The sequence below is a fragment of the Squalius cephalus genome, assembly GCF_949319135.1.
Source record: "Squalius cephalus genome assembly, chromosome: 19".
NCBI classification, from domain to species: domain Eukaryota; kingdom Metazoa; phylum Chordata; class Actinopteri; order Cypriniformes; family Leuciscidae; genus Squalius; species Squalius cephalus.
The window spans coordinates 545,641-566,249 of record NC_137140.1 but is presented as its reverse complement, the minus strand read 5'-3'; the positions used below and the strand labels follow the sequence as shown (position 1 = coordinate 566,249).

At 48.2% G+C, this 20,609-nt stretch overlaps 1 protein-coding gene across 1 annotated transcript in view; it reads left to right on the top strand.

Annotated features, from left to right (window-relative positions):
* The window catches only part of dnah9 (dynein, axonemal, heavy chain 9), a 117,746-nt gene that overhangs the window by 69,064 nt on the left and 28,073 nt on the right, over positions 1 to 20,609 (top strand). Inside the window, exons 52-62 of the mRNA XM_079850921.1 lie at positions 90 to 278; positions 2,790 to 3,025; positions 3,104 to 3,226; positions 4,097 to 4,301; positions 6,710 to 6,874; positions 8,581 to 8,721; positions 9,904 to 10,074; positions 10,163 to 10,285; positions 15,933 to 16,126; positions 17,701 to 17,849; positions 18,193 to 18,320. Coding sequence (XP_079707047.1) covers positions 90 to 278; positions 2,790 to 3,025; positions 3,104 to 3,226; positions 4,097 to 4,301; positions 6,710 to 6,874; positions 8,581 to 8,721; positions 9,904 to 10,074; positions 10,163 to 10,285; positions 15,933 to 16,126; positions 17,701 to 17,849; positions 18,193 to 18,320 — 1,824 coding nt within the window. The remainder of the gene's footprint in view (positions 1 to 89; positions 279 to 2,789; positions 3,026 to 3,103; positions 3,227 to 4,096; positions 4,302 to 6,709; positions 6,875 to 8,580; positions 8,722 to 9,903; positions 10,075 to 10,162; positions 10,286 to 15,932; positions 16,127 to 17,700; positions 17,850 to 18,192; positions 18,321 to 20,609) is intronic.

Sequence of the window (20,609 nt, the reverse complement as noted above, 5' to 3'; positions counted from 1 at the left end):
ATCACTAATATAGACTGTGTATTACTTTGAAGTTTAATGCGTGTTTTCTGTGAGTGTTTGAGAGATCTTGTACGCTGTGTGTGTGTCAGGTCGGGGGTCTGGCGTCTGAGAACGTGCGCTGGGCCGAAGCGGTGAAGACCTTCAAGGCTCAGGAGGAGACTCTGTGTGGAGACGTGCTCCTCATCACTGCATTCATCTCTTATCTGGGATACTTCACCAAACGCTACCGCCTGGAGCTGATGGACAACACCTGGAGGCCGTTCCTCAGCCAGCTCAAGGTCTGGCCACATCTCAGACATCACTGACAAACACTCCGCAGCTTTCATTTCAACATTTGCATGTTTGATTAAGGCCAATGTGGCTTTCCTTTGAAATCTACAAGCATAATTGCTTCTCTATTGTGCCGTATACCGAGTGAAACGCTTCTGGAACAAGAACAAATGTGGGCGGGGCTTGATTGTGTCTGTGGGGAATTGATTGGCTGGTTGGATGGTTGTGGTTTGCGATTGGCTGATCTCATGTGAGTGACAGGTTATAGCCCCGCCCTCGTCATCAGAGAAGAGAAGAGATGCTGCAAGAGGAACTTATTCTGATTCAAGAATTATCATTTTGATTCCATGGTGATTTTTAGGGCCCGAGCACCGATGGTGAGAGGACCCTATTGTTTTTGCTCCGTTTATTCTTCTTCTTCTTCTTCTTCTTCTTCTCCAAAGTGAATTGCTTTTTAGAGGGCCTAAACATGCTCGAAAACTCATGAAACTTTGCACACGCTTCAGAAGTGGTGAAAATTTAGGTCTTTGGTGTTTTATGCCCCCAACGTCGCCTTCCAGGCAGCGAGGGGATGGGTAGGTTTAAGGTTGAGGGTAGGGTTAGCTGCCTCTAAGGAGCCATTGGGGGCATAAAACACCATCGAGCGAAAATTTACGTGTGAAATGGTTTTCAAAATTGGGTGGGGCAAATTCGGTAAATTATTGCCCCCACATTTTGCCCCGGCTCTACGTTTCACGCACAGGTATGAAATTTGGTACATACATGTAATGACCCAATACCTACAAAAAAGTCTCTTGGAGCATAGCCCTAAACACAACAGGAAGTGAGCTATTTTGAACTTCCTCCTAGATTTTGGGCATTTTTCAAAATTTCCTGATGTTGTACTTTAACGAACTCCTCCTACAGATTTGATCTGATCCTCTTCAAATTTGGTGAGTGTAATCTGGAGGCCTTTACGACGTTAAATTGCGAAGATCTTGAGTTTTCGTCGAAGGATGTGCCCTCGGCGGCCTGACAAACGTTCACCCAATTTCGGCCTTTTGGTTATATATGCATGATCAGATAAGTTCAATATTAATGTTGCTTGCAGTTCCGATGTTGCTAGGCAACCACAGACAGCCTGCAGTAATTTAGGCATTCGATGTCCAATCTGCCCCAAACTTCACATGTTTGATAAGAGTCCTGTCCTGAACACATGACCATGCTCATTATGGTTATAGCAATAGCGCCACCTGCTGGTAGCAGGAAGTGTGGCAAATAAAAAACGTGCTCGAAAAATCATGAAACTTTGCACACGCTTCAGAAGTGGTGAAAATTTACGTGTGATGTGGTTTTCAAAATTGTGTGGGGCAAAATGGCTTAAAGCCCTTCTCTAGCCGCGTTTCCATTACCCTTCAAATTGCGCAAACTGAAATTGCGAATTGAAAATTGCGAATTGAAAATACGCCTAATGGAAACACGTAATTTTCGCAAAAACTCCCTTTTATCGCAAAAAGGTTTTTCCGCTCGCATGAGGGTTTTTTTCAGGCAATTCGAAAAAGAAATATTTCGCAAAACTGCAATGGAAACAGTTTTTGTGCATTTACAGTCAGCTGACGTAGATGACGCGGTGTGTTTGGACAGAAGACGAGACAGAGCTCTTTATTAAATTCATATAAGACAAAATAATTAGAGGAATAATGGATTCTAAACCTCAAATAAATGCCACAATCAAGACCTGGAAGCAGATCTGAGGGAGAAACACCCAGAAACTCCTCATATGAGCCGCTCACAGTATAATAAGGGTCGTTCCTACCATTAATGCTTGAAAACACACACACACTCCTTCCATTAATAATAATGGCCAGTGCAGTGGCTGTGATATAGTACACCCACCAGCGTCCGTTGCCATGGTTTTTGGAATGATTTACTGATCGCCAGAGGAAAAAATGAAGTTTTAGTCGCATAACATCGGTTAATGGAAACGCCGTCATTTCGCAATAGTTTTTTGTTGACATTTAGAAAAAATCGCAAATGTTTTGCGCAAATCTGTAATGGAAACGCGCCTATTGTCTGACTCTTAGGTGTGACGGCTAACTGCCTCACGATACTGTTAACATCACTGCGTTAACCGCTGGAAGTTCTTGTAAACAGAGAGTGTAATTTGCCATTATCTCCGCCTAAAAACGGCTTCCGGCGCATCACCGGGTGTAACTGGGCGGGCTGAGACCAAACGTGGAAGCGATCGCGCATTGAGCCTATACCAGTATAAAAATACATATCTACATTATTGGTACAATATGCGTCACATGACTAAACCTACGTCATCGTTTTCTAATACCTCAGTTTTCCCAGTCCACACTACAACGCGAAAACGGCATATTCAAATGTATCCACTTTGGAGAGCGTTTTCAAAAAGCTTGGCTTTCATTAATAAGAGCGGCGTCTCAGTGTGACGGACGGCCAAGCGGAGAGGAAAACTCAAACATTAGTGTGGACAAGGCCTCAGTATCCGCCAGTCATCGGCTGTTGTTCCGCAGGTGCCGATCCCGGTGACCCCCGCCCTGGACCCGCTCACCATGCTCACGGACGACGCTGACATCGCCACCTGGCAGAACGAGGGGCTCCCGGCGGACCGCATGTCCACAGAGAACGCCACCATCCTCACCAGCTGCGAGCGCTGGCCCCTCATGGTGGACCCGCAGCTGCAGGGCATCAAGTGGATCAAGCACCGGTACGGGGAGGACCTGCGCATCATCCGGATCGGCCAGAGAGGGTAATACTGCACGCTCACAGCCGGCCTCCTGAATCTGCTGGGGTCGTCACTAAAGCGGATCCCTTCCCTGTCCCACAGGTACCTGGACTCCATCGAGAGGGCTCTATCAGTGGGGGAGGTCGTCCTCATCGAGAACTTAGAGGAGGCCATGGACCCGGTGCTCGGGCCGCTGCTCGGGCGGGAGACCATAAAGAAAGGCCGGTGAGAGTATTTAAGTGACCTTTTTAATCACTAAAGCACATTAATCTGAATATTGGATAAAACCAGGGGCCGGATTCACAAAACATTCTGAAGAATAAAATTCTTCTTAACTGACAATTTCTTCTTATTTTCTAACTTGAGAAAAAAGATAAGAATATTTTGTATTCCCAACAAATCTTCTTAAGAATTTTCTTAACTTCTTTCTAAGAAGGTTGTCGTGAATCCGGCCCCAGGTTCATAATTCTTGTTTGATTTTGTTGACATATTACAGTTACAAAGGGTTTATCACTCCATAGATCAGAAAATACTGTCAACAGACACAAAACAAATACATTTCCACCATGTTTTGTAGGAATGAAATATTGAATAAATCAGGCCAATCATAATAAGAGCAAACCTTCTGTGTGTGAAGCTGAAGTGGAGGTTTATGACTCAAACTCACTGCCTGAAAAGATGTGGATTGAGTTTGAATTCTACAGACACGAAGAGATAAAGTGCAATAAAAGAAACTCTTAAATGTGGCTTTCGGATGATTTCTTTCCACTAGTCTGAGAGAAGCAGCAACTGGAGCTCTGAACTGGGCAGTGCCTGTAGGGTCTCGCCTCACAGCTGTTGCATGAAGGTTTTGTTGTTGTTGTTGTTTAAAATGATTATTGTGTCGTTTATTCACGTCACGTCTGTCCAATCCTGTATGATGTTTGTGTGTGTGTGCGTTTAAACACAAAAGAGATATTGTGCTCCATATGTTTGAGTTTGACAGTTTCTTCTCCTGTGATGTTGCATGAAAGAAAGGAAGTCCTCCAGATGTGGAGCGTCATCACGGCACCTGCACTAAATAATGAGCTGATTCTCGTTTTTAATCTGCAACAGCTACATAAAGATTGGCGACAAGGAGTGCGAGTACAACCCCAGTTTCCGGCTGATCCTCCACACGAAGCTGGCGAACCCTCACTACCAGCCGGAGCTGCAGGCTCAGTGTACGCTGGTGAACTTCACCGTGACCCGGGACGGGCTGGAGGACCAGCTCCTGGCGGCTGTGGTCAGCATGGAGAGACCCGACCTGGAGGAGCTCAAGGTGATCACGCTCACAGCGGATCCTGATCGCGTCACGGGACAGTTCACACAAAAAAGAAAATTAGCCCATGATTTACTCTCCCTCAACTCATCCTAGGTTTATATGACCTATGACCTTCTGTCAGACGAATATAATCAGAGTTATATTACAAAATGTCAGAGTAATGCGACGCACTGCTGATATTTACACTACTACTGACTTCATGAGTTGCGTAAGTTGCGCTTTAGGCGTAAGTAGAGACTGCATATGTTCGTTTGGCCGGAAGATAGAATTTTACTTTATAACGTGTTAAATATGGATATTTTTCTTACACAAACACATGGCTTCTCTTCAGAAGGCCTTTATTAACCCCCCGGAGCCTGTGGAGCACTTTATGATGGACAGATGCACTTTATGATGGACAGATGCACTTTTATGATGGACAGATGCACTTTTATGATGGATAGATGCACTTTTATGATGGATAGATGCACTTTTATGATGGACAGATGCACTTTTATGATGGACAGATGCACTTTTATGATGGATAGATGCACTTTTATGATGGACAGATGCACTTTTATGATGGACAGATGCACTTTTATAATGGACAGATGCACTTTTATGATGGATAGATGCACTTTTATGATGGACAGATGCACTTTTATGGACTTCAAAACAGAAACGGTTATTCACTGACATTTTTTAATATAACTCTGATTGTGTTCGTCTGACAGAAGAATGTCATATACACCTAGGATGACTTGAGGGAGAGTAAATCATGGGATAATTTCATTTTTGGGTGAAATATCCCTTTAATTAGATGCTATATGACAGGCGATTGAGAGCTTAATTGGATTCATCAGTTTCAGTTCTGCATGCGTATCAGAATATTTGATGACACTTGCTGTTTCCCAGAGAGCGGCTGTGTGTTCTCACCGTTACTTTACAAAAGGTTAATTAGTGGTGCACTATTTGCACCTTCATGTATATAATTAGCACACGCTTACCCTGAGCAATTTTGCTAATGACCAATGAGAGCTTCGACTATCGGTAACACATTTTCAAATGTATTATATTAGCATTAGTATATTAGCATAACATTACTGCAAGTAATTAGCTGGAATGGTCAAGCAAGCGTTTGTGCCACAGGCTCGAACTTCCCCATTACTCCTCTCACTTTCCCTGAGGAACACACTTTTATTTATGTATTCAGCTGGACTTCATTTCGTCTTCCTGAAATGTGTGTCTGAAGCTGAAGCTGAGGGCTTTTATTTGCGAACAAATTACAGCAAACCAAAGAAGCGTTTTAATAACCGACAGGGAGTGAATGCGGTTATTCCGAGACGTGCATCCCGTAGAATTGATATGTTACTTAATGAAGCTTGATTAATTAGTGTCTGCAAGCTGAGATCCTCAGGATGGGGAAAATGCTGCCGAACTCTCCTATCGTCTTAATTAATATAGAAAGTTGTAGAAAGTGTGACAGTCCCTTAACGTGGAGTAAGATGACGAGGTATCGTGACACTCTGTCCAGTCTTTACTGGATTTCATAATTAGATCTTATGCAAGCACACACCACAGGGATGCTGCGGGTTTTAGAGGGTTTGTTCATATTCCCTTGCTTGTGTTTACATCACGCAATGCCATCGCTAACTGCGGTGCGATTACCTCATCACAGCCTTCACATTGAGATCTGCACATCTCAAGGCCATTAGATCAAGTAAATGCCACTGTGATCCGGGAGAGACGCATCAGTCTCACTAATGAGAAGGAGAACCTCAGATCAGCCAAACTCACTTTCTGTTGCTCGGATCAGACCGTAAGTGCACTGAGTTTCTTCAGTGAGGCTCTCGGCTGCTGGTTAATTGTTTGTTTTTCAGCTCCTGGGTAATTGGACACACAAGATGCCAGTGGAAATGTAATCATTAATGACTGACTCATTAGGAAGGGCTAGTTTCCCGAACCCGTTTTCCTCCTCTCTGATGAGCCGCCGCACGGCCAGCTCCGGATCTTTGACCCGAGCTCTTGTGATTTGTCTCCAGTGCTGTTGTTTGCAGAGGATCATAGAGGACGAGCGACGCTAGTATAGGGTTGTTAGTGTGCAGATTGACCTGTTCAGGGATGTGTTGTGTCTTGACAGTCCAAGATGAGTGTTTCTGAGATGAGTCTCTCCGAGCGTGTCCGTGTGATCTGCAGTCCAGCCCGTCGCTCGTCTGCATTAGTTCTCTATCAGACGCAAGGAATGGATCCGCCAGCATTGACAGTCCCATCACACGCCGGCGCTGGGGTTTGATGTCTTTGGCGAGAGGAAGTCTGCTAATCCATGCAAAGACGACTGCATATATTGATCTCTCAGATGTGCCTGACTTTTGCCCCGTGGCTCTTGTTTTTATCTCACATGTCTTTCTGTGTCTTTTACTTTGTAGTCAAACCTCACAACGCAGCAGAACGGCTTCAAAATCACTTTGAAAACTCTGGAGGACAACCTGCTCTCACGCCTGTCCTCGGCGTCCGGGAACTTCCTCGGGGACATCGAGCTGGTGGAGAACCTGGAGATCACCAAACGGACAGCGGCAGAGATTGAAGTCAAGGTGTGTGTGTGTGTGTGTGTGTGTGTGTGTGTGTGTGTGTGTGTGTGTTTCACCTCTGACACCAGAACACACGTGCTATGTGTTTGACAACGCTGTGCTGAAGTGCCAACTAGTCTCTCCCTATGGAGGATCCCTTTCCCACTCTACAGATAAAGCGTCGTCGGGAGAATTTGTTTCGCGTATCTACCCCGAAGTGACAAAATAAAATAAAAGTCTGTATCAAATTTATAAGGGAACACCAGTACTGTGTTTAGGCTTGGTCTGTAGGGAATTACAAACCTGTGCACATATATTCAAACGCACATAACTATAGAACCCGTTCCTAATGCGCATGTGAACGCCATCAGCGTTTCTCACAGGGTCGCGTTTAAAGTCTGTGTAGAGAGAATGGTGTCGTCTTGGCGGCCCCTAATTTAATAACTAATGATCGTTGCGACGGAAGCAAATCAATCAAAACTAACTTTATTAAAGAACCGCTATAAAGCCAAAACAATCTTACCTTAAATTATACGCTTATCTCTGTAAAGCTGCTTTGAAACAATCTCCATTGTTAAAAGCGCTATATAAATGAAGATGACTTGACTATGGAGAGTGCCACAGTTTATATATCATATATAATATAATATAATATATCATTAAACACTTTACCGTAAGATTTCACTTGTTAAACTTGGTTAACATTAACAACTAACAACTATAATTCTACAGCATTTAATCATATTAATGTTAATGTCAACGTTTGCTGATACATTTTACTTAACACACTGTAAACTAATATTAACATTTGTATTAACTATCATTAACAAAACTTAGTAAATGCTGTAAGAATATATCGCTCATTGTTTGTTCATTTTAGTTATTGCATTAACTAATGAGACCTTATTGTTTCCCACTTTTGTTCAGTTACCGTTCATATAATTGCTTGGATCTAATTATGGTTAATTAAAACCTGATGTTAAAATCCACCAATGAATGTAGTTTTAATCAGTCTGGTCTCTTCTGTAATCTCCAGTAAGAATATAAGAGTAAGTTGATAAAAACACATGCGTCCGTATGCTTGTGTTTTACTTTTCAGTAGTTCAGATGTTGTGATTCTGAAATGATCAAATTTGTTCACTAGTTTATATTAGTTTTTGTCGTGAGGAATAAAACACACTTTTGCTGTTATTCTGTGATGTTTCATGAACACGAGTCGTTAAATTCAGCATCTGTCAGCCAGTGATGTGTGTGTGTGTGTGTGTGTGTGTGTGTGTGTGTGTGTGTGTGTGTGTGTGTGTGTGTGTGTGTGTGTGTGTGTGTGTGTGTGTGTGTGTGTGTGTGTGTGTTTGCACCTGTACTGTCAGATAGTGATGTGTGTGTGTTTGCACCTGTATTGGCAGATAGTGATGTGTGTGTGTGTGTGTGTGTGTGTGTGTGTGTGTTTGCACCTGTACTGTCAGATAGTGATGTGTGTGTGTTTGCTCCTGTACTGTCAGATAGTGATGTGTGTGTGTTTGCTCCTGTACTGTCAGATAGTGATGTGTGTGTGTTTGCTCCTGTATTGTCAGATAGTGATGTGTGTGTGTGTGTGTGTGTGTGTGTGTGTGTGTGTGTGTGTGTGTGTGTGTGTGTGTGTTTGCACCTGTACTGTCAGATAGTGATGTGTGTGTGTTTGCTCCTGTATTGTCAGATAGTGATGTGTGTGTGTGTGTGTGTGTGTGCTACAGGTGAAGGAGGCGAAGGTGACGGAGGCCGAGATCAACAACGCCAGAGAGCACTACCGTCCAGCGGCGGCCCGAGCCTCGCTCCTCTACTTCATCATGAACGACCTCAATAAAATACACCCCATGTACCAGTTCTCTCTCAAGGTACCGGTGGAGGCCTGGTGTTCCTCATCAGTGTGTTCTGTGCATCTAACGGTTCATAAAGAGTCATGAACTCTGAGTTTGAACCAGTGTAAAGAATCAACACTGACTGACCTAGCCTGGTTAAAACCAGACCATTCTCAGTAGTAACTGAGTTATGGTCTGGCAAAGCTTCATTAATAACTCATTTCCAAAGGGGCGTCACCAACGGACGTCGCTCAAATGCCTCTGGGCTAAAACCAATCAGAGCGATCGGCATCTTGTAAAGCCATATGCTGCGTCCCAATTCGCCTAAGTTACACTACGCCATAAAAGTATGTACTCTTTTTGTGAAGAAAAGGCAAAAAAGTAGGCAAGCTTTGGGACATACTACTTCGTCATCTTTATCGGACGGATCTGTCGCGTGCGTCCTGTCACGTAAACTGCCCTGTCAATCATCTTGACACAGTTAAAATCCTCTATTAAATTGAATTTAATTTCCTACCGTTTCGGAGAGAAATGTAGTAGCACGTTCATCAGTGGGTCTTTCATGGAGACTGTCCTCATGTGTTTGCAATTTGAATATAATAATGCATTTAAACGCTGCTGCGCTTCACCAACGGACGTCGCTCAAATGCCTCTGGGTGCAACTGGATATAGCTAAAACCAATCAGAGCGATCGTCATGTCGTGTAAAGCCCGCCTCAACGTTTCTGATTGGTGCCGCGATTTGGACGGATTAGAAATGGGCTTGAATGAGCTCTTTGCCGGAATACTTGCAGAGCAAATCTAAATTTGCCGGAAGTTGTCTGGGTTTTCCCAGGCTATGACGGACCCAGACTTCCTCTCGAACTGCAGCAGAGTTCTTTAAGAAACACTTTATTTTAATGTTCTGAAGAACAGCTTTGCTGACAAATAGATTATGAATGTATAGTTCATTTGTGTGTGTTCACACGTTCTTGTGTTTTCAGTCATCATGCCGACAAGCTACAGTCTACAGATATCAACATAATTGCTGCTTCTTTTTTGTACAAATGTATGCAGAGAAATGTTGATCTTCCTCAGCACTGTTAGCAGAAGCTTCTCATTAGAGAGAAACTCATTAGCTGTGTGTCCGTCTCGGTCTCCTCATTGTTCTGCGTGTGTGTGTGTGTGTGTGTGTGTGTGTGTGTGTGTGTGTGTGTGTGTGTGTGTTCCTCTGGTCCAGGCGTTCAGCGTGGTGTTTCAGAAGGCCGTACTGAAAGCTGAGCCTGATGAGAGCTTGAAGCAGCGAGTCTTGAATCTGATCGACAGCATCACGTCATCGGTGTTCCAGTACACGACCCGTGGGCTCTTCGAGTGCGACAAGCTCACGTACACCGCCCAGCTGGCCTTCCAGGTGAGCATCTCACACACACACGCACACACACACACACACACACACACACACACACTTCTCCTAAACACACTCTTCATCTCTCCTGCAGGTGTTGCTCATGAGTAAAGAGATCATTCCCCGAGAGCTGGACTTCCTGTTGCGTTACCCAGTGCTTCCTGGACTGACATCACCGGTGGACTTCCTGTCCGATCACTCCTGGGGCGGCATCAAAGTCAGTCTCGTTCTATACTTTATTTCTCTGAAACTGTGCTCATCATATCTTAATATCTGATAGCGACGAGCGAGTCTACACTGAGAAGCAGAGGGAGGCGGCCCGTACACACACACGCTCCGGTCAGCTCGTGGTCTCACGCACGCTCACACACGCTCCGGTCAGCTCGTGGTCTCACACACGCTCCGGTCAGCTCGTGGTCTCTCGCACGCTCCGGTCAGCTCGTGGTCTCACACATGCTCCGGTCAGCTCGTGGTCTCACACATGCTCCGGTCAGCTCGTGGTCTCACACACGCTCCGGTCAGCTCGTGGTCTCACACATGCTCCGGTCAGCTCGTGGTCTCTCGCACGCTCCGGTCAGCTCGTGGTCTCACACACGCTCCGGTCAGCTCGTGGTCTCTCGCACGCTCCGGTCAGCTCGTGGTCTCACACATGCTCCGGTCAGCTCGTGGTCTCACTCACGCTCCGGTCAGCTCGTGGTCTCACACACGCTCCGGTCAGCTCGTGGTCTCTCGCACGCTCCGGTCAGCTCGTGGTCTCACACATGCTCCGGTCAGCTCGTGGTCTCACACATGCTCCGGTCAGCTCGTGGTCTCACACACGCTCCGGTCAGCTCGTGGTCTCACACATGCTCCGGTCAGCTCGTGGTCTCTCGCACGCTCCGGTCAGCTCGTGGTCTCACACACGCTCCGGTCAGCTCGTGGTCTCTCGCACGCTCCGGTCAGCTCGTGGTCTCACACACGCTCCGGTCAGCTCGTGGTCTCTCGCACGCTCCGGTCAGCTCGTGGTCTCTCGCACGCTCCGGTCAGCTCGTGGTCTCACACACGCTCCGGTCAGCTCGTGGTCTCACACATGCTCCGGTCAGCTCGTGGTCTCTCGCACGCTCCGGTCAGCTCGTGGTCTCACACACGCTCCGGTCAGCTCGTGGTCTCTCGCACGCTCCGGTCAGCTCGTGGTCTAACGCACGCTCCGGTCAGCTCGTGGTCTCTCGCACGCTCCGGTCAGCTCGTGGTCTCTCGCACGCTCCGGTCAGCTCGTGGTCTCACACACGCTCCGGTCAGCTCGTGGTCTCTCGCACGCTCCGGTCAGCTCGTGGTCTAACGCACGCTCCGGTCAGCTCGTGGTCTCTCGCACGCTCCGGTCAGCTCGTGGTCTCACACACGCTCCGGTCAGCTCGTGGTCTAACGCACGCTCCGGTCAGCTCGTGGTCTCTCGCACGCTCCGGTCAGCTCGTGGTCTCACGCACGCTCCGGTCAGCTCGTGGTCTCACACACGCTCCGGTCAGCTCGTGGTCTAACGCACGCTCCGGTCAGCTCGTGGTCTCACGCACGCTCCGGTCAGCTCGTGGTCTCACACACGCTCCGGTCAGCTCGTGGTCTAACGCACGCTCCGGTCAGCTCGTGGTCTCACACACGCTCCGGTCAGCTCGTGGTCTCTCGCACGCTCCGGTCAGCTCGTGGTCTCACACACGCTCCGGTCAGCTCGTGGTCTCACACACGCTCCGGTCAGCTCGTGGTCTAACGCACGCTCCGGTCAGCTCGTGGTCTCTCGCACGCTCCGGTCAGCTCGTGGTCTCACGCACGCTCCGGTCAGCTCGTGGTCTCACACACGCTCCGGTCAGCTCGTGGTCTAACGCACGCTCCGGTCAGCTCGTGGTCTCTCGCACGCTCCGGTCAGCTCGTGGTCTCACACACGCTCCGGTCAGCTCGTGGTCTAACGCACGCTCCGGTCAGCTCGTGGTCTCTCGCACGCTCCGGTCAGCTCGTGGTCTCTCGCACACTCCGGTCAGCTCGTGGTCTCACGCACGCTCCGGTCAGCTCGTGGTCTCACACACGCTCCGGTCAGCTCGTGGTCTAACGCACGCTCCGGTCAGCTCGTGGTCTCTCGCACGCTCCGGTCAGCTCGTGGTCTCACACACGCTCCGGTCAGCTCGTGGTCTCACACACGCTCCGGTCAGCTCGTGGTCTCTCGCACGCTCCGGTCAGCTCGTGGTCTAACGCACGCTCCGGTCAGCTCGTGGTCTAACGCACGCTCCGGTCAGCTCGTGGTCTCACGCACGCTCCGGTCAGCTCGTGGTCTCGCGCACGCTCCGGTCAGCTCGTGGTCTCTCGCACGCTCCGGTCAGCTCGTGGTCTCGCGCACGCTCCGGTCAGCTCGTGGTCTCTCGCACGCTCCGGTCAGCTCGTGGTCTAACGCACGCTCCGGTCAGCTCGTGGTCTCACGCACGCTCCGGTCAGCTCGTGGTCTCACACACGCTCCGGTCAGCTCGTGGTCTCGCGCACGCTCCGGTCAGCTCGTGGTCTCTCGCACGCTCCGGTCAGCTCGTGGTCTCGCACGCTCCGGTCAGCTCGTGGTCTAACGCACGCTCCGGTCAGCTCGTGGTCTCACTCACGCTCCGGTCAGCTCGTGGTCTCGCGCACGCTCCGGTCAGCTCGTGGTCTCACGCACGCTCCAGTCAGCTCGTGGTCTAACGCACGCTCCGGTCAGCTCGTGGTCTAACGCACGCTCCGGTCAGCTCGTGGTCTCGCGCACGCTCCGGTCAGCTCGTGGTCTAACGCACGCTCCGGTCAGCTCGTGGTCTCTCGCACGCTCCGGTCAGCTCGTGGTCTAACGCACGCTCCGGTCAGCTCGTGGTCTCTCGCACGCTCCGGTCAGCTCGTGGTCTCGCACGCTCCGGTCAGCTCGTGGTCTCAGGCACGCTCCGGTCAGCTCGTGGTCTCTCGCACGCTCCGGTCAGCTCGTGGTCTCACGCACGCTCCGGTCAGCTCGTGGTCTCACGCACGCTCCGGTCAGCTCGTGGTCTCACGCACGCTCCGGTCAGCTCGTGGTCTCACGCACGCTCCGGTCAGTTCGTGGTCTCAGGCACGCTCCGGTCAGCTCGTGGTCTCACGCACGCTCCGGTCAGCTCGTGGTCTCACGCACGCTCCGGTCAGCTCGTGGTCTCACGCACGCTCCGGTCAGCTCGTGGTCTCACGCACGCTCCGGTCAGCTCGTGGTCTCACGCACGCTCCGGTCAGCTCGTGGTCTCACGCACGCTCCGGTCAGCTCGTGGTCTCAGGCACGCTCCGGTCAGCTCGTGGTCTCACGCACGCTCCGGTCAGCTCGTGGTCTCACGCACGCTCCGGTCAGTTCGTGGTCTCAGGCACGCTCCGGTCAGCTCGTGGTCTCACGCACGCTCCGGTCAGCTCGTGGTCTCACGCACGCTCCGGTCAGCTCGTGGTCTCACGCACGCTCCGGTCAGCTCGTGGTCTCACGCACGCTCCGGTCAGCTCGTGGTCTAACGCACGCTCCGGTCAGCTCGTGGTCTCACGCACGCTCCGGTCAGCTCGTGGTCTCACGCACGCTCCGGTCAGCTCGTGGTCTCACGCACGCTCCGGTCAGCTCGTGGTCTCACACACGCTCCGGTCAGCTCGTGGTCTCACACACGCTCCGGTCAGCTCGTGGTCTCACACACGCTCCGGTCAGCTCGTGGTCTCACACACGCTCCGGTCAGCTCGTGGTCTCACACACGCTCCGGTCAGCTCGTGGTCTCACGCACGCTCCTGTCAGCTCGTGGTCTAACGCACGCTCCGGTCAGCTCGTGGTCTCACACACGCTCCGGTCAGCTCGTGGTCTCACGCACGCTCCGGTCAGTTCGTGGTCTCACACACGCTCACACACGCTCCGGTCAGCTCGTTTTCTCACACACGCTCCGGTCAGCTCGTGGTCTCACACACGCTCCGGTCAGCTTGTGGTCTCACACACGCTCCGGTCGGCTCGTGGTCTCACGCACGCTCCGGTCAGTTCGTGGTCTCGCACGCTCCGGTCAGCTCGTGGTCTCACGCACGCTCCGGTCAGCTCGTGGTCTAACGCACGCTCCGGTCAGCTCGTGGTCTCACACACGCTCCGGTCAGCTCGTGGTCTCACGCACGCTCCGGTCAGCTCGTGGTCTCACACACGCTCCGGTCAGCTCGTGGTCTCACGCACGCTCCGGTCAGCTCGTGGTCTCACACACGCTCCGGTCAGTTCGTGGTCTCACACACGCTCACACACGCTCTGGTCAGCTCGTGGTCTCACACACGCTCCGGTCAGTTCGTGGTCTCACACACGCTCACACACGCTCTGGTCAGCTCGTGGTCTCACACACGCTCCGGTCAGCTCGTGGTCTCACGCACGCTCCGGTCAGCTCGTGGTCTAACGCACGCTCCGGTCAGCTCGTGGTCTCACACACGCTCCGGTCAGTTCGTGGTCTCACACACGCTCACACACGCTCTGGTCAGCTCGTGGTCTCACACACGCTCCGGTCAGCTCGTGGTCTCACACACGCTCCGGTCAGCTCGTGGTCTAACGCACGCTCCGGTCAGCTCGTGGTCTCACGCACGCTCCGGTCAGCTCGTGGTCTCACACACGCTCCGGTCAGCTCGTGGTCTCACACACGCTCCGGTCAGCTCGTGGTCTCACACACGCTCCGGTCAGCTCGTGGTCTCACACACGCTCCGGTCAGCTCGTGGTCTCACACACGCTCCGGTCAGCTTGTGGTCTCTCGCACGCTCCGGTCAGCTCGTGGTCTCTCGCACGCTCCGGTCAGCTCGTGGTCTCACACACGCTCCGGTCAGCTCGTGGTCTCTCGCACGCTCCGGTCAGCTCGTGGTCTAACGCACGCTCCGGTCAGCTCGTGGTCTCACACACGCTCCGGTCAGCTCGTGGTCTCACACACGCTCCGGTCAGCTCGTGGTCTCACACACGCTCCGGTCAGCTCGTGGTCTCACACACGTTCCGGTCAGCTCGTGGTCTCACACACGCTCCGGTCAGCTCGTGGTCTCACACACGCTCCGGTCAGCTCGTGGTCTAACTGGCACCTCTGTCCTGAAACGCCTGACTCAGAGTCTCCGGACGCACGCCGCTCTCCCGCACAGTTATCGTCAGCGCTGCAAATGTAAATCTGATCTCATTTGAGAGTCCGTAATGTGCTGAAATCTGCCGTTAGGATATAGTGTTCCCCATAAGCGAGGCTTTCTGGGATTATGAGTCATCATTCTCCCGCCAGATGAAAGGGACCGGCGTATGTCACCGCGTTGTTCTTCCCAGAGAAGATAAATATAACTTCACCGGAGCAAATCTGCTTTCCTGCTGCCGAAGCACTTCTGGAAGTCTGGTTTATGAAGGAACACGCTCGTGTTTACTCAGCAGTTTGTGGCATAAAGACGCTTTACTTTGTAGTTAGATTTGATTAGCGCCTTGACAATGTTGAATCTGACTCTTCTGTCATCATAACTTCTCCTCTTTTGATAAGATTGCATATTGTCCACTCAGCATGCTCGCAAAATAATGCAGACTTAATGAAACATGCTTGTATTACCGATGAACGCTTGGCTGACGTGAAGCGTGTCCTGCTGTGTGACATGCTAAACTCTAGCCAAGAGTTTTCCTAATTATTTTATAATTATTTTGCATGCAGCTTTTATGACTTCAAATTAATTCTGAGACGACATGAAATAGTTGTACTTTTAAAAATGAATTTGCTAAACCGCAGGAGCATTTCAGATGAGCTAGTGTGAGCTGAAGAGGCCGTGTGACGCGCCGACTGCCCTTGATGCCTGATATCAGTATTTCATCTTGATAATGATTCATTCAGTGAAAGATTGGTGACATTATGTTGTGGTTTCAGTCTCTGTCTGCCATAGAGGAGTTCCAGAACCTGGACCGGGACATCGAAGGCTCGGCGAAGCGCTGGAAGAAGTTTGTGGAGTCAGAGTGTCCTGAGAAGGAGAAGTTCCCTCAGGAGTGGAAGAGTAAGACGTCTCTCCAGAGGCTGTGTATGATGAGAGCGCTGCGGCCCGACAGGATGACCTACGCCGTCAGGTCAGAGGCACACCAGTTTAGCCTGTGACTGTCACAGATCTGAACTCAGCCTGATCTAATGCTTCATAGTCTCTGTCTGAAGACACTCGGCTGGTTGTTAGTGAACGGTACAGAACTTACGGCGAGACACTACAGGTGAATAAGGGTAACATTTTTAACTAGCAGATATCACCATGAAACGTTCCCAGTTGATTACCTACATTAAGATGAGAAAAAAATGTATTACAGGTTTTCTGTAATTTAATGTTTAAATATGCAAATTAGGCAATATCTAATTAAATATGCGCTAATTTGCATATATAAAAAAAAAACTAAATCTGAGTATTGGATAAAGCCAGGTTAAAAAAATTCTTTCATTGTGTTCACATATTAGATGGGAAAAAATTACAAAGGGATTTATGGATATCTACTTCTGTTATCCTGTAAATCAGAATATACTGTCAATAGCCTTAAAAAAATGATTTTCACCATGTTTTTTGGAATAAAATGTTGTATAAATCAGGCTAGGAATAATATATTTACAAATCCCTCTCATAATATAACTAGGTTCAAGACTGGAGAGTTTGGTGTATATCGGTGCTCCTGAAGTGGAGATTTCGGAGAGAAAAGTCATTTTGAGAAAACGGGCTTTAAAGATTTATCATCAGCCAATGAGATTGCGCATTCAGCCCTTTTACTTTCACGATTGGTTGCTGATATAAAGGAAATGACCATATTTGGACCTAAGTGTGTATTTCTGACTTTTTTTTACCACAAGTCTGAAAGAAGACATGTTATTGAAGACAAATATCCAAGACAAATATGTTATTGAAGACAAATATCCAAAAATCTCAAAATTGACCAGTAAAAAAACCCGATGTTTTTGCCTGCCGTGTCTCGCCTTAAAGATCACTGTAAAGCAGACGCACTGACCTAAACATTTTATTTTACAGAATAATTTGGCTTCAAAGCCGTGTGTCTAACCAAGTCCAAATGTGAAGTTGATATCACAAAAAATGAGTAGCTAAACGGTTTTAAAGTAAAGCAAACGCAGCGCAATGTCTGATCTCAGAATATTTTTAACAGGATGAATTTTGAGTGTTTAAGCTTTCCAATAATACCTAATATATGATGATTATTAAAATATGTTAGCATGCGCCAAGTGTGACTGACAGCTAACAGGCTAATTTAATATTTATTTACAAATTAAAAATCGCTACACAAACACTGCAGATGTCCTCACTGCCTCGTGAACAGACTCCGCTCTGAGGGATTCAGTTCATTAAGCCATTCATTTGTCAGACTGAATCAAACTTATATCACAAGTCTAATGTGTGCCTAACTCTTCTGACAGCCGTTCCAGTGAATAATTCCCAATCCCTGTACAGAGAGCGCTGTCTGCCATTGGTGGGGAGCTGGTAGTTGAGTAGTTCCTGCAGTCGAGTCTGTGACCGTGACCTTTAGAAAGAGGACGAAGTGTTGATCTAATGAGACAGTGTCTTAAACCATCAGTCCCCTCAGTGCTCTACACACGGCTCACTGGGAACACCAGCTCTTCATCATCATCAGTGCCGTAATCATGGTTTCTCCTGCAGGGATTTTGTGGAGGAGAAGCTGGGCAGTAAGTTCGTGGTGAGCCGCTCGCTGGACTTCGCTGTGTCGTACGAGGAGTCGGGACCCGCCACTCCCATGTTCTTCATCCTGTCTCCCGGAGTCGACCCGCTGAAGGACGTGGAGAAACACGGTACTGGCCAGCTACTTCCTTTACCCACCATGCTGCAGTGATTTAAAGCTAAGCTGGCATTTTGGCATTTTCCAAATGTCATTTTGGTATTTTTAAAACGAGCCCTAAAGATCAGCGGAGCCCTGCTCTCACAGCCGTGATGGTGTGCGCTTGATGAAGCGCTGGCGTGTGGGAACGACTGTCTGAGCTGATCACGGCCTCCAGACTCTCTCCTGCTCTCCTGCTCTTAGGCAGAGTTGAGGGTTTGCTGAAGGTCATGTGAGGGATCCGATCAAACACACGCTGGCTCACGAACACCTCTGATGCTTCAGACCTGTAATCTGAGCTTTAATAACTCCTGCAGGAAGAAAACTGGGATTCACCTTCGACAACAAGAACTTCCACAACGTGTCCCTGGGCCAGGGTCAGGAGGTGGTGGCGGAGCAGGCTCTGGATACGGCAGCCCGAGAGGGACACTGGGTCATTCTACAGGTAAACACCAGCACAGCTGATGAGTCCAGGTGTGTGTACAGCTGACGTTCACATCACACTGATGCCCTTCACCTCATTTCATCATTGGTAACACTTTATAAAAAGGGTTCATTTGTTAAGTTTAGTGAACTACATTAGTAGACATGAACTTATAATGAAAAGTAATTCTAAGGCACTTATTTATCTTGATTAATTCCAGCATTTACTAATACATGAAAATATGTCATTGATTGGTCTCAGTTGACAACTGAATAATGACACTTTTGTTTTTTGAACAGTATTTTTATTAACTAATGTTAAAAAACATTAATAAGTACTGTATCAAATGAATCGCTCATTAGTGGGATCTTATAGTAACCCTTACGAAAAATACGTTTATTCAAGTTTTCTATTAGTGTACTTCTTTTAAACTAAAAATAAGAAAGTATACTTTCAGTCTACATTTTATATACTTCTCAAAAATATACTTAAATTACACTTCAGTGTGCTTGACTTATACTGAGAGAAAAGTCCAGGTATATTTGGCCTATACTTGAACTCAATCTTTTGATCCAGAAATACTTAAAAGAATAATTAAGAATTCAAAGTATACTTGGCTTGTAGTTGTGTTAACCCTTTTGATTGAGTAGTCAATTAAATATACTTTTTTTTACATAGTTTTTCATATACAGTCTTATGAAACTTACATTGTTTGAAAATATTGATTAGAATATTGATATAAAACAGATATGTTTCTAATTCTGCGTATCTGAATTTGTGTGTAGGCGAGTCCACTGGTGGCGTACAGGAATTTACTCTAACTCTACTTTTTTGTTTAAAATGTTGCCTTTCTTTATGAAACTTACCGACATTCAAGTGTTGAGATGCATGAAGCTAATAAAATGTTTTTAAAATTAAAGTACAGTTAAAGGTATTTTTCAAGTATAAAAAATAATATCTACATTTGAACATAGTAGTATCCTGCAAGTGCAAAAATAATATATAAATAGTAAACTATAAGTATAATGTTATGTTCACTTAAAGAAAACTTACAAGTACACTTGCAGTATAAACTACTAAACTAGTAGTTTACTGAGAGGACTCTTCAGTGTGTACTTTCATAAACTAAAACATTTACTACTTGTATTAAAATAGTAAACTACTAGTATACTTATAAGTTCACTTGTAGTACAGATGCATTACAAATTGAGAAACCTAGTTGTGTACTTAGTTTACTACTCTTACACTTATAGTACAGTTAGTCCAGTATAGGCCAATTTAGTCCCAAACAGAACTGAAATAGTACACTTACAAGTTTACATTGATATTAGGATACTTACTACATAAAGTATACTTAAAAATATACTTCATAAAATGAATATGAAGTATACTTATTTTTCGTAAGGGAAAAGTGCATCTCTCCATCTGATGCACTTCTATGATGGATAGAGACACTTTAGAGTGTGTGTGGACGCTGTGTGTGTGGACGCTGAGAGTGTGTGTGGACGCTGAGAGTGTGTGTGGACGCTGAGAGTGTGTGTGGACGCTGAGAGTGTGTGTGTGTGACTGTAGTGACTCAGATGAGGGGTGTGGCCTGGACTTTAGCACAGTAAATGTCTGTGTCTCTTCGCTCTCGCTCTCGGCTGATTAATGGCCGGTTGTTCCGCTGTCCTAACGCCACACTCCACTAATGAGTCCATTACATCCCAGTGTCTCTCTCCCACCACACGCCAGTCTGGACGTGCTCCAGCAGACACACACATGCACACACTGCCCATATAGATACAACTCTCTGAAATCAGATGTTCTGATGTGGACGATTCTCACGAGAAAATGCTGCATCATCCAACGCGATCTCAACACAGTGCCTTTCACTCTCGCACAGAGTCACGACGACCTTCACTGAGCGGTTGGAGCGGCAGAAGCGTGAGGACGTGATCCCCTGGACCCGATCTCCTCCGCTCGCTGCGCTGCTCAGACGCACGCCGGTTTAATTGCCTTTGCGTGAGATTCTCAATCGCTGGCCCCACAGATTCCCGTCTCCGTCCCCCAGTCTCCATCAGCTCTCCGGCCTCAGCGAGCGCTCCTCTCACGAGCTCAGGGAAGTTCCCCTCCAGTGAAGGTTAATTATATCGTCCGGCAGAAGTGCAGAATCCACTCACTGTGGAGAGCCAATCAATCGCTAATCCTGGAGCCAGCTGACCGGAGTCCCCTGTCCTCTCGCACACACACTGAGAGACGGGGAGAGACGGGGAATGGCTGCCAGGAGAGTGTTTAACTGTAACGGCTCTTCTGGAAGGAATATGCTGC